The following is a 16317-nucleotide window of genomic DNA, read 5'->3' as shown; positions in this document are numbered from 1 at the left end:
TATATATATATATATATATATATATACACATACATATATACACACATTTTTCTTGTTAATTAAATTAATTGATTAAAATGCGAAAATTTGTTATTTTTTGTTAACAATTTATTTTATTATCAATTGCATCAATATGCGATGATCAAATAAAAAAAATTTCAAATTTGAATTTATCCGAATTGAGTTAGAAAACATCGTGAAAATAGTGAAATAATTTAAAGTTTTAAAATTTATTATCAAGGAAGCTTTTCTAAAATTGAAGAAATAGAAAGTAAAATTATCATTTTATATATATATACATTCATAACTATAACTGAATACTTATTTAAATAGATAAATATTTTCAAATAAATTAAAAAAGAAATAATACTCAAATACATAATAGATAATATTATGTATATTATTATATATAATTATACAGTAATATATAATTATAATATGCAATTATATAATATACTATATATAATAATATATATATATATTATGTATAGTAATATTAATAAATATACTAATATTATAATATTATAAGATATATAAAGCATTTCATATATGTAATAAATTCTTTAATATTAATTTGCATATTGTTATTTGCATATACAAAAAATTATTTTGAAATAATTTTAATCTTTTTGCAAAAGGACATTGCGATTTGATTGACATTAGAATATTTTTGGAAATATATAGATATATATTTTTGGAAATATTTGTCTAAAGCAAAGATCTGTAATATTTATTGACACGATCAAAAAAATCAATCAAGTCAAAATGTCAAGAGAGTTCTTTTCTATCATTTTATTTAAAATATAAAATTTTTTCACTATATAAAATGTGTAATATAGTATGTAAGTTCTACCAAAATATTTTCGGAGAAAAATTTATTAAAATAAGAATATAGATCTTCAGATTTGAAGAAATAAAACATGCGATAGAGGAATAAATGGTGACTCTAATAAAAGTGAATTCTATTGAATAAATACTTATATATATAAAAAGAATTATAGCGAGAATAATAATATTTTAAATATATTTTCTGGATTAAAATTTTATTAAAAGCATATATTTATTTATAATATTATTATTTTATGTTTATCGAAAACTTATAAAAAACTATGAAAATTAGAAAACTGAGATATTATCATTATATACTATCAGTTTATTAAAATCTTATTATTCCTTTTGAGCAAATTAGAAATCTTACATTAAAAACTTCCATATTATTTCACAATAATGATGACTATTAATTCTTCTTTTTGATTAATCTTTCATAATATTCACATCCATTTGAGTAAAAACAAAATTTCATTTTCGAAAATCTTTATTAAATCTTAATTATTAAAATTCGATTTTATTAAAAAAATTTCTTAACTGGCTTATAAATCTATCAAATAAAGTAGTAATAATAATAAATAATCCTAAATTTTTCAGAATTTATATTTATATTATATTGAAAAAAATTTAATTAAAATAAAATGAAACTAAGAATACAATCTAGTTTCATTGTAAAAATTCAGTAACTGTTTTATTTAATTTAAATCAATTGTTACAAAGCTCTGTATGATTATTATTATATTAATGATTATTATTATATATCAATAATAATATTGATAATGATAAAATTATCGAATTAAATTTAGTTCCTTTAAACAAAAAGGATACTGATTTAAGATGCTTAAGATGACTTAAGATGCTTCGGCATATATGCAAGTCTCTGTTCGAGTAGAAGCTGCAGAATATTTAACTTTTGATTGATTTTACGATTTCATTATATTTCTTCTACTGATTATAATCTTCATTATATCTCTTCTACTAACTATATATTCTTTTAGGTAATCGTTACCTTGTTGGTGATCTGAAGTGTTGATTGAGAAATTGATATTAGTTTCTTTTTATAGCAAATAAACCAGAGATCTCTATTACAGCGGTGATTGGTCGTTCGTTTGAAAGATTAAGATCTGTGATAGCCGAAAAATCTAAAACCCATTTCTTTAAGTCACTTTTCTACTTTCTCTGTTTAGTCATCTACAACCGCCGCATTATATTTAACTCTTAAATTACACATTTGTTTCATGCTTATTATATTTTTCATAGATAAAATTTATAATTTTGCAATTGAATTGAAATCATAATTGTAATGTGCAGTGAATATAATACTTTTTTTAACTTCACTTTTGAATTAACTTGATAAAAAAATAAAAAATAAAAAAAAAAACGAAAGAAATACAGAGAAATAAAAATTTGAAGGAAGAAAAACTTATTACAACTATATTTATATCTCAAATTTTATAGCATATAAATAAAAAAAAATTCCAAGAAAAAAAGAAAATATTTTTGCTATTATTAAAAAAATTTTTTAAATTATTAAACTTAAATTATTTCATATTCACAAGTTTAACACTTTTGATTATTAATATTTTAACATTAATAAAAAATAAAATAAAAGTAAGTTTCAAAGTAAAAAATAAAATTTGTAATGAATAAAAAACTATTTAATAAATTGTACTCACTTTGCAGTGCCCATGGCGTATAACGATTAAGTTCTTTCAAGTAAACAGAGCTGTCTTTGAGGCACTCTTCTGACGCTCCATCGAGGGGTGCAAAAGGTTTTGACAAAAAATCCAGTAATATTCTTTCAGGTTTATCAACAGTTAATTCAACGAATCCAACCGATATTAATAAAAGAAACAGAAAACCAAACGAAACGAAATAATCAGATTTACGATTAAAAATTGAAAATCTATAAAATAAAATATCACAAGATTCCATAGTGTCGAATTATTTACTGTGATTTGACATACGTGTCTTTACGACTAAAGCACGTGGTGTATGTAGTCACGTGTACACTAGTAGTGGCCCTAAGTATGCACGCGTAAAAGCGTAAGAGACGTCAAAACGTGAACTGTACGTTCTGTCAATCGCTGGTGCATTTATATATTGCTCGAACCGCAGGCATGATGAGGGGGATAAGAGCATTCGACTTGACGATGGGTATACCTCTTATCGATGCGACCAAAGGATTACGCGTGCGAGTAATATAGTATTTCTTTTTCAAGGAGCATACAATGAAATGGATAAGAATGAGAAAAAAAATGCAAAAAAATAATAGGAGCGCATTAAATTGATGATATATATCCATAAGAACGAATCGATTGAAAGGATCGAATGAAGGAAAATTATATAGAAAGATATCTTCGATTGTAAATCCTTAGATGGACAAGATTTTTTTCCTGCATGAACCAACTTTTATTTATTATATGTTTCAATTGTTTGTTATTTAATTCAATTATTTAACAATAATGTGAATATTCCTTATCCATTTTTACAAAATATTAATAATAAAATGTATTTTACATGTATACTAATTTATAATAATTGTTATTGCAAAAAGTCCTTTAAATTAGAAACGGTTAAAAGTGTTTATATTATAATAAGGAAGAGCGAAAAAATATCGGACAGTCAAATATTTAAAATATATTTGTTTTGTCTCTATTTTATTCTGATCCAATTAATTATTATTCAGAGATTTGTTTGCAATTGTTTGCAAAGCAATACATACTAAAACATTTAGCAATTAATATTTTGACGTAAATAAAAAATAATAAATATGTATTGTTTTGATTAATTTTTTTATTTTCTATTTTATAATATATGTAAAAAAAAAATAATAGAAACAATTATTTCTTAGAACTATAAGATTTTATTAAGATTAATTTTTGATTGTTTTTGTGTATTATACATTTAATTATCAAAATTATAAATATAATATTTAATTATAGAAATTTAAAAATTAATAATGTACAGTTCAGTAAAATTGATTGTAATACTTCAGTTAAGAGAAGTTAAGTTAAGTTCAGTTCAGTTCAGTTAAGAAGAAAGAATGAAATCACAAAATACTTATAACCAAAAACAAGAGTAAAATCGTATCTTTATATATATCATTCTTTAATATATATAATATATTCTAATATATACCATTTCTTTATTATTGAATATTATTACTTTTTCTTAAAGTGAATATGAAGCAATAAAAAACAATTCCGTTTAATATATATTTTACATACATAAACGTGTGGAATTTAATTTTAACTTGGATAAATTTAATGCCACTTTCTGACAATTAATTCAATTGATTAACCTATACATTCCCCGAATCATTTCGAATTCCTGTAATCAGTAATCATAATTTTATTATTTTAACACTACAACTTATCAAATAATAAATTTGTTTTTTTAAAATAAAACTTTCATATAAATAGATAAACAAGATTTAAATAAATATAGGAATTAAATATATGAAATGTATAGATTTTAATACTTTATATATAGTTGAAAAAAATTATATAATTATATAGTTGAAAAAAATATTTTCAGAAAAAATTGTATTTGAAATTTGAAAAATATTAAGATTTTAAGAAATTTCATTCTCTAGAATTAATAAAATAAAATCAATAAGTAATTACATCATTTTAATTTTCAAGAATATTTCAAAACTTTCTAGAATTTTAAAAAAGGAAAAAAAATTAAAAAATTATATTTAATGTACTTTTAATCATTTATGTGGTAAACTAAACTTGAAATTAAAAAATTATATTAGCAAAAAATTATTTAATTAGTGTAAAAAAATATCATTCGAGAAAAAAATATAAAAATTTCAATACATTAATAACAGAAAAGTTGGCAATCAAAAACAACTAAGAAGAATAAAACGAAAGAAAATTGATGTTACATAAACCTGTGAAACGAGTATGTATTTGGCACGTAATTGTCGTATACAATTAAAGGAAACTATCAGGAAAAATATACGATAAGTTTATTGACCGATATCATATGTACAAGGAATATTGTTGCTAGGAAATAAAAAAGTCAATGCGCTGATGTTTTAATTGAAAAATGAGAAGGCAACGTTATAGTCAAGCAAAAACAAAATAAAATTAATGCGCAATATCTAAGAAATTAGAATGATTAATCTAGATAAATGTTTTTTTTTTTTTACATAAATTACTAAAGACAGTATTCTAAAATTTAATTTTATCCTAAAGAAAACATAAGTAAATTGAAATCTATGATCGATTAGTTCCTTAATATCAGTAACAGTATGATCCTATATAATCGGATCATTTCAGATTTATTTTATCTGACAAAATTTAGAACGACTTTGAAACTTCTTACGGGTATTAACCTTCGTTACATAGAAAGTTGGTGACTTCGAGGAATTTAAGAAAGTTGTCTATATGAACTCTACTGTTTGTTTCATAAAAATTATCAAAAATGAAGAATGTAGGTTAGGGTAGAAATTGCATTCAATTCGTGAATCGTCATCAATTGGTTTAATCTTTCTTTGTAAAATTAATTTAAATTTTAATCTGTTTAAATTATAACGAAATTTCTCTAAATTATTATTTCTTAATTAAATTATTTCTCTAAATTAATTTAAATTAATTTAAAAAACTTAAAAAATTTATAGTTTGTATAATAATAAAAGTTTTTTTGTATTTTAAGAAAATTAGAAATCCAATTTTCTTTCGATTCGTTATTATATCAATATAAATATAACAATCGAATCTTTATGAATGAAATGATATCTAGATGCAATCCAACAAACTTTGTATTAATCACAATGATTATCCAAGTAATAATTTGTTTGTATAAGATAACGCAAATAAGATTCAAGATCTTCATTACACTTTAAAATTTTTAAATTTTGAATTCTAATTTTTAAAGTAATTTTTAATTCTTAATTCTTAATTTTTAAATTATGACGCAATGACAAATTCTTCTCATTAAAAATATATTTATTATAAAATCTTTTTTATAATAATTTTATAATAATTTATTATAATAATTTTTATTATAAAATCTATAAAATCTGTTTAATATCTTGGTGTTTAATATCTTTGATATTAATTAAGATTAAGATTAAGATTAAACCAATTGATATTGCTAATGTTACTAAACCAATTACGGTTATCGCTTTTAAGATCTTAAAGTAAAGAAATCATTTTAATATATAAATCATCCTTATTATCTGTGTATATAAATACAAATAATTAATGTATAAAAATACAAATAATTCTATAACATAGAAAAAAAAAAGAAAGAATAAGAATTGAAAACATAAATAGAAATATATTTAAAAAAAAATATTTTAAAATTGTATAAAGAAACAGTCTTTGAGTGAACTTTCAATCCCAGAATTATTTTCACACATCAGAGTTTCGTGGTAGTTGTAATACCTTATTAACGATACATATTTCGGTTATCTCGATGAGAAAGTTGAAAACGGGTCGATCTTTCATTGGTGAAGGCACGTTAATACGAGAGCAGGGGCCAGTTTATAAGAAAAGAATTCAATGCTTTTTCAATATAAAACTTTATCTTTTCCACTTTATCTTTTGTCTTATAATTTATAAATGATTTTTTTTTATTCCAATGTTAATATAATCTTATAAAAATATATATATTTTATATATTATAAATATGTATATATATATATATATATATATATATATGTATAAAAATGAAATGAATTATAGATGAGTAGTATAAAATATTACTTAAGAATCTTTGTACTATGCTAGACAACATTCATATATGTATATCTTCAAAGTTCAATGATTCATATGTAGCTATATACGACCTCGGAAAGAATCACGTCACTGTGAATTAATTTTGTTTACATTTCTAGTATAGATATATAATATTGTTAGCATATGATATTGTTAAATAATATATAAATAATTATATTGTAAAAAGTAAATTTGTTCTTTTTATCTTTTTTTTTTACATTTTATTAATCAATTTAATTTTTATCTATTAATTAAAATTTATATATTCAAATTTTTTTTTATATTTTCTTATATTTTATATCCTATATTCAAATTTTTTTTATAAAGAAAATGAAAAATTAAATTTTGAAAAGAATTATTGCATTATTTGATCACATATCAATCTAGTTTCGAAAACAAAAAATATAACGATAAAAAGATAAATCATATTGATTTTGATAACAATAATAATGATAAGAATGATATTGTTTTTTTCTAAAAGATTATCAAATATAGCAAAAAGAATTAATAACAAAAATTTATTAAAAAATAAATAAACAAATATTGTATTTAGAAGAAATAATAATTGATTAATATTTTAGTAAAATAGAAAATAAAAGTATTTAAAATATTTTTAAAATAAATTTTTAAAAATAATTTTAATACAAATACTGCATAATATAGAATTGATATTTTCAATTATTGTATTTAAGATATAAATATGCCATTAAAAAATCAAATTTATAAAAAGAATATAATAAAAAAGCAAATTAATATTGCATCAAAAATATATTTTACATATAATACATATTCATATAAGCATAATATGTATATCTATCTTTGATCATGTTGCTAATTTTCCTGCATTATTTTCTCTAAACAAAACAAACATTCCATATTTAAAAATAATTTTATCCACAAAATTTTTATTAAATAGATACTAAAAATCACAACAAAATATTTGCAAATTTTTATACAAAATATTATTGTAATCTTAAAATTTATAAATAATAAACTTTACAAATCAATTACATCAATTACGTTAAGAAAACAAAAAATATTGAGATAATTAACAAAAACATTCAAGTTGGAATAATTTAATATTCCCTAAATGCAATATAATACAAATATAATACATTATATTAGTCTAAATAAAATATTTTTACAAAATATATTTTCTGTAATAAAATAACATTAAATGCAAATAGGGCATAATTTGATCTCACTAAGATCATTAAATTTTTTTATTAATCCATCACCAACCTATTTTAGATAAAATTTCTTTAGCTTCTTCAAATACTTTCTCTGGTAATTGCATACTATTTACTTTATATACTAAGCCTTCTTTCTCAAAATATTCAATTATAGGTAATGTATTGGAGATATAAGTTTCATGTCTTTTGACTAAAACTTCTTCATTATCATCAGACCTTCCACTACCCGCTGCACCACGATTTAAGCATCGCTGAGTACATACTTCTTTACTACATTGACAGAATAATACTCCTTTTATTACACATTTATTGGACATTGCCTATTAATGAAATAATATGTTAAAAATGTATATATAAAAAAGATAAACATTATATATCAATTTATCTTTTAAGAATATAATTTCCAATTATTTTAACAATGTCAGTATATAATATTAATAAATTTATTATTAATTTTATACCTCATTCCAACCATCAATATTATCTTGGTTTCGTGGAAAACCATCAATCAGAAATCTTTTATGAGGACTATCGGTCATCTGCATCGCACGATCCAGAAGACTACAAGTAATTGCAACAGGTACAATTTTTCCATCTTTAATATAATTTTCAATGAGTTCTCCATATTTCGAATTGGAATTCATACGCTCCTCTCTTAATAGATCACCAGCTGATAAATGTACATAACCATATTTTTCATTAATGTTCCTGCACAGTGTACCCTTACCTGCACCAGGACCTCCCAAAATAAATAAAACTTCGAATTTCTGAATTTCAGACATTGTAAAAAATTGAAGTTTACTTGAAAATACCTTGAACATAAAATACAGATGACCAGTTATACTTAAATATTTAAGTTCTCGGAAGTACTTACTTATATACATATTTTGAATACAATTTCAAAACATTAAGGCGGGCTTTTCAAAAATATAATTTTATTAAAATTAAATTTTTAGTAACTATTATAATTATTTGAACATAGTTATTATTATATTCCATATAATAATTTTAAAATCATAAATATATTTAAAACTTAATTGATATATTTTATTATTAAACTTTATTGATATATTTTTTATAGTTTTTTATATTTTATACATTTTGATAATTTAAATATTTAATATGCACATTACTCGAAATACGAAATTTCATATGTAATATTTTTATAAAATAAACACTTTATAAAATATTTTATAGAATAAAATAAATAATCAATTTTTATAATAATCTTATTTTAATATATATTCATTTATATAATGTAATATAATTTTTATATTACATATGTTATACTACTTACTTATTATTTAAATCAATATGTTCAAATCTGATTAAATTTGACTTAAATCCTTTTTTATCTTTCAATTAAAACAATTAAAATGCTTTTTATTACTTATTTATCATATTTCTTCTATTAACTATTGCGTATCGAAATATTATTAGCAAGAACGCATGCGCAACTGTTATATAATAATTATAGATATATAAGTAATTCTGCACTAAAGCATGATAAATTAATTTCTAGCATGTTTAAGGTTTAAGGAATTCCTTACATAATGTAAAAAAATGTCAAAGGTTTGTTATGATGACGTAGAGCTTGTAAATAATAATATTATTATTTTATATGTACAAATGCTATTTTCAATAATGCATATTTATCATAATATAACTTGAATTAAAGGAAATTGAGGTTATATAAAAGATTATTATTATTTATAAATAATAAGAAATTGATAATGATGATGCGGTGGTATCAACAATTATTCAAACATGATAAATATTTAAGATTTTATATGCAATTTAATAAAAAAAAATCTGTTATTCATTTATGTTCTTCTAATGATACAATTCACACTGTATCTTGCATCTATAACAAACATAATTATGAAAATGGTAAAATAGAGATGCAAGAGAGATTAAAGTTAAATAAATCCGAATCGAATAAAAGAAATAAAATAACAGAATTTGCTAAAATTGCAAATATTCAATTAAATCAAAAAACTACATTTTCTAAAAAATTAGTAGATAATTCTCCATCTTTAATACAACCATATTTAAGACTTATAAGACTAGATAAACCAATAGGTAAGATAAGAATTAATTATAAATTATTATTATAATATGAATGGTTAGATTTTTTCATTTAATAATTTTATATAATTATATATTTTTAAATTTAATTTGAAAATAAACATATAATTCATTATTTTATTATCAAAATTAATATAATTTAATAATTCAAGTAATTAAAAATAATTTTTATATATAGGGTCTTGGTTATTATTTTGGCCCTGTGGTTGGAGTATAGCTATGGCAGCAACACCAGGTGCCCTACCAGATTTTCAACTTTTAAGTCTTTTTGGAATAGGGGCATTTATTATGCGTGGAGCAGGATGTATTATAAATGATATGTGGGATCAAGATATTGATGGAATGGTAATATTGATTTTTGAATATTTTAATATAACATATTATAAAACAATTTTAATGTTAGGTAGCCAGAACAAAAGATAGACCATTGGTTACTAGAGAAATTTCACCTCTACAATCATTGATTTTCCTTGGAAGCCAATTAACTTTGGGATTGCTTATATTATTGCAATTAAATCTTTATAGTATTATATTGGGAGCAAGTTCACTAGGTATTATTTTAAAAAAATTTTTTTAAAAATTTATAAAACGGTATCTTTTAATTTTAATAATTAATTGCTAAAACTGTTTTAATTTTGAAAATGCTTTTATTTTAAATTATTATATAAAAGAGCAATTAAAAATTATTAAATTTTTTATTATAGTCTTAGTAATAATATATCCTGTTATGAAAAGAATAACATATTGGCCTCAATTAATTCTTGGGATGACTTTTAATTGGGGTGCACTTTTGGGTTGGTCTGCTGTGCAAGGATCATGTAATTGGTCTGTATGCTTGCCACTTTATACTGCTGGAATTTGTTGGACACTTTTATATGATACTATATATGCACATCAGGTAAATTTAAATTTTTTTATTATATTATATTTATTTATTATTTGATTTTGATATCATGAATTTTTGAAAAAATATATTGCACATTAATTTTCTTATATAAATATATTGTATTTTTTAAATTAATTTAATATTTTAAGTAATATTTGAATAAATTCATATTTTATAATAATACATGTTATATATATCCAAATATATATATTGTATTTAAATTAATATTTATTTTTTTTTTTTTATTTTTGAATTTTTGAACAGGATAAAATGGATGATGTTATAATAGGTATAAAATCAACAGCTTTAAAGTTTGGAGACAAAAGCAAAATTTATTTATCTGGATTTAGTACAGTCATGATAACAGGATTAATTGCATCAGGTATATTAGCTGCACAGACTTGGCCATATTACACAGCAGTAGGATTAGTTGGTACTCACCTTGTTAATCAGGTATGTTATAATTATCACATAATTTTTAAGTATCATATATTATAATTAAAAAAATTAAATTACATTAAAATTATTTTTTTTATTTTATATTAATAACATTATGTCATTTATTTTAATTTTATTATTATTTTACTTATTTCAAATAAAGGAAAATATTTTTAAATAAAATTAAAAAATTCTTTTTATATATATGTTATAAATATAAAATTTTAATAAAATAATATTTATTATATTTTTTTAGATATATAGTTTGAACATCAACAATCCTGCAGATTGTGCCAAAAAATTCATCTCTAATCACAGGATAGGAATGATTCTTTTTACAGGAATTATTTTAGGAAATCTTATTAAAGTTTCTAAAAAAGATACTGATATTGTACAAGAATCAGAAAAGAAATCTATTCTCATTAAACAAGAATAATGATAGTTTCATTATATTATTATAAAAAATTATTAAATATATATGTTATAATTATATATAGGTAAATTCTATATATTAAACATAGAAACACGAGATAAATAACTGGCTGGTTCCAGTAAATTAAAGAATTAGTTTTAATTACATGTGTGCCATAAAACAATTTTAATTTTCATTTATAATTTTATTATAATGTTTTAAATAGATGATACAGTTTCTTAAAATATTTAAATAAAAACAATTTTTATATAATACTATTTTAAATTTAAAAATTTAAAAATACACCAAAGATGACTATATGTAAGTAACTATTAAAGTTACTGTTATAAAATATTGATTATAATAATAAACAAAAATTTAAATAATACTTCTTTTATGCATAGTCCCAGATTTTTTCGGTAAAACTTATCTCATAATATTTTATGAGTAAATAAGACAAAATTACATAATAAACGTATGCTCATAAATGTTTTATTAATTATTAATTATTAAAAAATTATAGTAAAAATACAAAATAATAATAGATTAATTATAATTTTTTATTTAATACTATATAGATCAGTTTAGCATCCTTAATTTCAATACAAAACAAAGTATCTATTTATAACAATTACAGTGAATAATATTTTTGAAAATATATCAAATAGATATTAACAAATGTATTTTTATTTTGTATCGAATAAAAACTAATCTATAGTCGTTTAGTATTTTCATTATTTTGTAATAAAACATTTATAAGCCTATGTTTATAACATTCTTTTTTTATTTTTATTCATAGAATAGACTAAAATGGTTTACAAAAGAAAGTATAGGATATAATATTTATATTTAATATTTATTTATATATAATATTTATATATATCCATATATAATATTTATTCCTATTTAAAATTTAGATAAAAAATATAATAAATAATTATAATATGTTTTTATGTTAAATCAACTTACATTAGATAAAGTAATTTGGTCTTTATTACAATGTGTTTGAGTTTCCTTATTTATAATTTTTAAATCATTATTCAATAAAGTTTTTGTTGTACATACTTTTGATATTTCCAAATGATTCATAGTAACTTTTTGTTCTAATATTTTCAAATTATATTGTTCCTGAGTTAACAAAGATTCTTTTATTTTGTCTAAAAGTTTTATATTTGGCAATATTATAGCTATGTAGCCTCCTTTATGTGGAGGTTCCAATAAAAGTTTAGGATTTTCTATTAATGCTTCATTTACTTCTACCAATTTTCCAATTATACAACATTTAATAATATATGACTTTTCATTTGAACAAGTAATTATACAAATATTAGAATTCATTTGTAAAGGTTGAGCACCATGTTTACTTTTACCAGAAACTTTATTCAAGACTCTATCTAGTTTATTACTAACTTTAAAATTTACTTTTGTTATATATTTATCATTTTGAAGAATAGTATGACTTGGAGCAAGAGTAAGCATACAAATACGATTACTATGTATTAAAATACAAATATCATCTGCAGGACTTTGTACATTTAATTTATAATAAGCAGTAAAATATCGATCTGTAACTGTAGGAAATAATCCATGATATTTTATTCCTTCCAACATATCTGTAACATCATAATCCGGAGGAAATGGAAATAAAGTATCATCATCATCATTTTTATTTGATAATGTACTTTCTTCATTATCTTCATTATCTGTTAACTCTTCTTTTTTCTGATATTCAGAATTTTTATCTATATAATTTTTGTCTTTTAAAATACAAAATGAATCATTTTTTATATTATTAGATTTAGTTCTTTTTTTAACTGGTTCACTATTATCTGAATCAATATTCATTATTAAAATAATTAATTTTGTTGAAGATAAATTTTTAATATTATAAAAACTTTGAAAATTATTTATTAAAGTTAAGATACTGTCTCATAAACATTTATATTAAAAATTAATCTAAAAAAAATTTTGTATATTTATTGTTTCCTTGAATAATTATTGTATTTTCCCAATTTTTCACTAAAAATAAAATATAATTATAATTATAAAAATATAAAATTAACATATAATTATAATTAAATACTTTATTAATTATAATTTTATGATTTATTATACACAAATTTATAAAAAATAAAAAATTTAAATCATTCAAAATTTAATTATTTAATAAAACTTACGTTTCTGTTTTATGAAATAATATTTAATACATGTGTAATGAACATAACCATTTTTCACATTCTGTTATTTAAAATTTTTGAAGTGTTTATCATGAACTAATTATTAAATGAATTTATTGTAATATAAGTATTATAACATAACTTTTAACTTCAAAATATTAAACATATTATACAACAAATAATTTATAAGTTTTAACTTTAAAATATTAAACATATTATATACAATAAGTAATTATTTTTATAATATATTATCGATAGATAATTATAAAAATTTATATTATAAATAATATTTTTCAAAATAATCTTATGAATATACTTAACACGATTCATAAAGTTTTATTTAAAAATTTCAATTTTAATTTTCAATGAACTTATAGTATAATAATAGTTATAAAATTATTATTTAGAAGTAAACAACATCACGTGATTCAAATTTAGATAATTAAAATTAGCTTTACAATTCTGGAATATAGAATAGAGTTTTTTTTTTTCATAATAATTTATTTACAAAATTGCACGTTAATCTATAAATATAAATAATGCAATAATAAATAAAAATTGCTTTCAAAATAAAAATTTATAAATAGAAATTCATTTTCATGAAAAAATCGATCTAGCGAAAACTGATTCAATATAGTTCATATTTAAAACACTTAATTAAATATTTAAATATCTAAAGATTATAAAAATGATTCTTTAGCAATAATTAAATTTATATTTAATTTTTTAAATAACAAACTATCACATATAATTTCTTAGAAGTAATTTTTTATTTAGTCAAGTAGACAAGTGAAATTTAAACATAGTATATTATAATGTTAATAAATTGATAGTCAAAATGGCACAAAGGCAAAAAAAATATTCTTTTTCATTGATTATCAATACACGATGCTATATAATCTTGTATGACATTTTCAGCCAGTGTGCATATTATTTTTATGAATGTATTAATTCGTCGAAATTAACCAATCAGAATAGAATTCCTTTCGATTGCCAACTTACTAATAATTACACTATAAAAGTGATATTAAACCATAGTAAAATGATATCTATAAAAGTTAAAGAACGTTAAACATCTACTTTCATTCTGCTTAAAAATCTTAAAAAGTTCCTATTCTCGTATTTGCGGTTATGTTTGTCAAGGATTTAATTTATTTTAATATACATATTTTTAAAGTATAAATGGTGCCGAATCCTCAAAAATTTTATAAATGATTTGGGAAAACACAACGCTATTTTTATATATCTACCACGTCACTCAACTAAACGGGAAAATATACTTTAACGGTAAAATATGTGTTCATCAGAACTTTTAATTTTATAATCTGAACAAAACATGTCAGATAAAAAAGTGGATACAGAAATTGTGCGAAAGCAATATACAGATGATGCAAGTTTTATTGATGAATCTGAAATTATTGATGTGTCTGTTTTTGATTTCGATGATATTGATAGCTGGTAAGCAATTTTAATATGATAATATAATCGTTAATTATTTATATGGCGGTTATATATATATAGGAAAAAGTTATTGAATCCTGATTATATTTTAAGATTGATTGCTTTTTTATAAAATATTATCTATAATTTGTTATTATAATAAAAAATTTAACAATATTTTTTTAGAATTTAACAATAATTTATAAAATTATAATTTAAAGAGATAAAAAAAAGAAATGTGTATTAATATATAATTATATAAGTATAATTATTGACTTTTCAGCAATAATCTTGTAATATATTATCAGATTAATATTTTATATAATTTTTCTATATATTTTACATAATCGCCATTTGGTCTTAAATTTTAAGATATTTGCAAAAAAATTGTTATTATATTGAATTTCATGACAGCGCGAATTTATTACGAATATATATATATATATGAAATATATATGAAATACACATACGTGAAATTCAATACAGCGGCAATTATTTTTTTGGAAATATTTCTAAAATTAAGGCGAAGCATACGAAATATTATAATGTTATACGAAAAATTATTAAAAATGTTGATTTCTATAATATATTTCAAGATCATTGAAATCAATGATTTTATTTTCAATAATTATCTAATAATTAAATTAATATTTAATATTTTTTAATATTTCATTAATTAGAATACAAATTTTAAATGGATTTTAAATGAATCATTTGTCAAATTCTATATTTATCTATAAAATGCAATTAAATTTGTTTAAAAGCATTTGGTTAATAATGATATAATTAAATATTTATTATTATTATTATTTTTTAATAGGTTGTATATACCAACAGAATATAAAGGAAAACCCATTATTCATGATTTATATACTTGGTTAAAAACTGAGCCAGAATTAACTTTTTCAGGTATTAAAAATGTGATATTAGTAATCATTATATCATAGAATTATATTTATAGTTTTATATATATTATTTATATGTTAATTCAGCTAATAAAAAATCTATTGATACAAGAACATTTACAAGATCCAAAAAACGATCTTGTAAAGCTAGTTTTGAATCTATTTTGGAACCTTTATCTTCACCTGTATCAAATACATGGAGAACTTCAAATTTT

General features: G+C 20.1%; 5 protein-coding genes across 7 annotated transcripts in view; 2 read left to right on the top strand and 3 right to left on the bottom strand.

Moving 5' to 3' along the window:
• The window catches only part of LOC102679134 (nose resistant to fluoxetine protein 6-like), a 19022-nt gene extending 16259 nt beyond the window's left edge, over positions 1 to 2763 (bottom strand). Inside the window, exon 1 of one of the 2 annotated variants that reach the window (XM_006623466.2) lies at positions 2505 to 2763. In XM_006623466.2, coding sequence (XP_006623529.1) covers positions 2505 to 2763 — 259 coding nt within the window. The remainder of the gene's footprint in view (positions 1 to 2504) is intronic. The other variant, XM_031514125.1, reaches the window with a different exon arrangement.
• Positions 2764 to 7312: 4549 nt separating this feature from the next.
• On the bottom strand, positions 7313 to 9071 carry LOC102678992 (UMP-CMP kinase). Of its 2 annotated transcripts, XM_031514128.1 has the most exons (3): positions 9055 to 9071; positions 8218 to 8568; positions 7758 to 8076 (listed from the first exon to the last, which is right to left on the bottom strand). In XM_031514128.1, the coding sequence occupies exons 2-3, from the start codon at positions 8536 to 8538 to the stop codon at positions 7798 to 7800; spliced, it is 600 nt and encodes a 199-aa protein (XP_031369988.1). In that variant the 5' UTR covers positions 8539 to 8568; positions 9055 to 9071; the 3' UTR covers positions 7758 to 7797. The 2 variants fall into 2 exon arrangements, with proteins under 2 accessions (XP_006623528.1, XP_031369988.1); XM_006623465.2 differs by lacking the exon at positions 9055 to 9071 and having other exon boundaries at positions 7313 to 8076; positions 8218 to 8651.
• Positions 9072 to 9418: 347 nt separating this feature from the next.
• On the top strand, positions 9419 to 11745 carry LOC102678786 (4-hydroxybenzoate polyprenyltransferase, mitochondrial). Its single transcript, XM_006623463.2, has 6 exons — positions 9419 to 9838; positions 10023 to 10189; positions 10248 to 10395; positions 10549 to 10742; positions 10995 to 11183; positions 11425 to 11745. Exons 1-6 carry the CDS (start codon positions 9490 to 9492, stop codon positions 11602 to 11604), a joined length of 1227 nt encoding a protein of 408 aa, XP_006623526.1. The 5' UTR covers positions 9419 to 9489; the 3' UTR covers positions 11605 to 11745.
• Positions 11746 to 12511: 766 nt separating this feature from the next.
• On the bottom strand, positions 12512 to 13427 carry LOC102678655 (protein Abitram). The gene has a single exon (XM_006623462.2). The coding sequence runs from the start codon at positions 13423 to 13425 to the stop codon at positions 12541 to 12543; it is 885 nt and encodes a 294-aa protein (XP_006623525.2). The 5' UTR covers positions 13426 to 13427; the 3' UTR covers positions 12512 to 12540.
• A 1361-nt stretch (positions 13428 to 14788) lies between these two features.
• Positions 14789 to 16317, top strand: part of LOC102678370 (uncharacterized protein PF11_0213-like) — a 4869-nt gene continuing 3340 nt past the window's right edge. The window contains exons 1-3 of the mRNA XM_006623460.2: positions 14789 to 15215; positions 16018 to 16106; positions 16190 to 16317. The exon at positions 16190 to 16317 is cut by the window's right edge and continues 13 nt beyond it. Coding sequence (XP_006623523.2) covers positions 15094 to 15215; positions 16018 to 16106; positions 16190 to 16317 — 339 coding nt within the window. The 5' untranslated portion in view covers positions 14789 to 15093. The remainder of the gene's footprint in view (positions 15216 to 16017; positions 16107 to 16189) is intronic.

The sequence above is a fragment of the Apis dorsata genome, unplaced genomic scaffold (assembly GCF_000469605.1).
Source record: "Apis dorsata unplaced genomic scaffold, Apis dorsata 1.3 scaffold_896, whole genome shotgun sequence".
NCBI lineage: Eukaryota > Metazoa > Arthropoda > Insecta > Hymenoptera > Apidae > Apis > Apis dorsata.
This window is presented reverse-complemented; position numbering and strand designations above follow the sequence as displayed.

Bases quoted from the DNA above. Each gene is read 5' to 3' on its own strand.
- LOC102678992 (XM_006623465.2), bottom strand. From the start codon at position 8,640: ATGTATATAAGTAAGTACTTCCGAGAACTTAAATATTTAAGTATAACT. The intron at 8,077-8,217 runs GTATAAAATTAA...TTTCATTAATAG, and splicing joins ATATTGATGGTTGGAATGAG to GCAATGTCCAATAAATGTGT.
- LOC102678786 (XM_006623463.2), top strand. From the start codon at position 9,490: ATGATGATGCGGTGGTATCAACAATTATTCAAACATGATAAATATTTA. The intron at 10,190-10,247 runs GTAATATTGATT...TTTTAATGTTAG, and splicing joins ATCAAGATATTGATGGAATG to GTAGCCAGAACAAAAGATAG. The intron at 10,743-10,994 runs GTAAATTTAAAT...ATTTTTGAACAG, and splicing joins ATACTATATATGCACATCAG to GATAAAATGGATGATGTTAT.
- LOC102678655 (XM_006623462.2), bottom strand. From the start codon at position 13,425: ATGAATATTGATTCAGATAATAGTGAACCAGTTAAAAAAAGAACTAAA.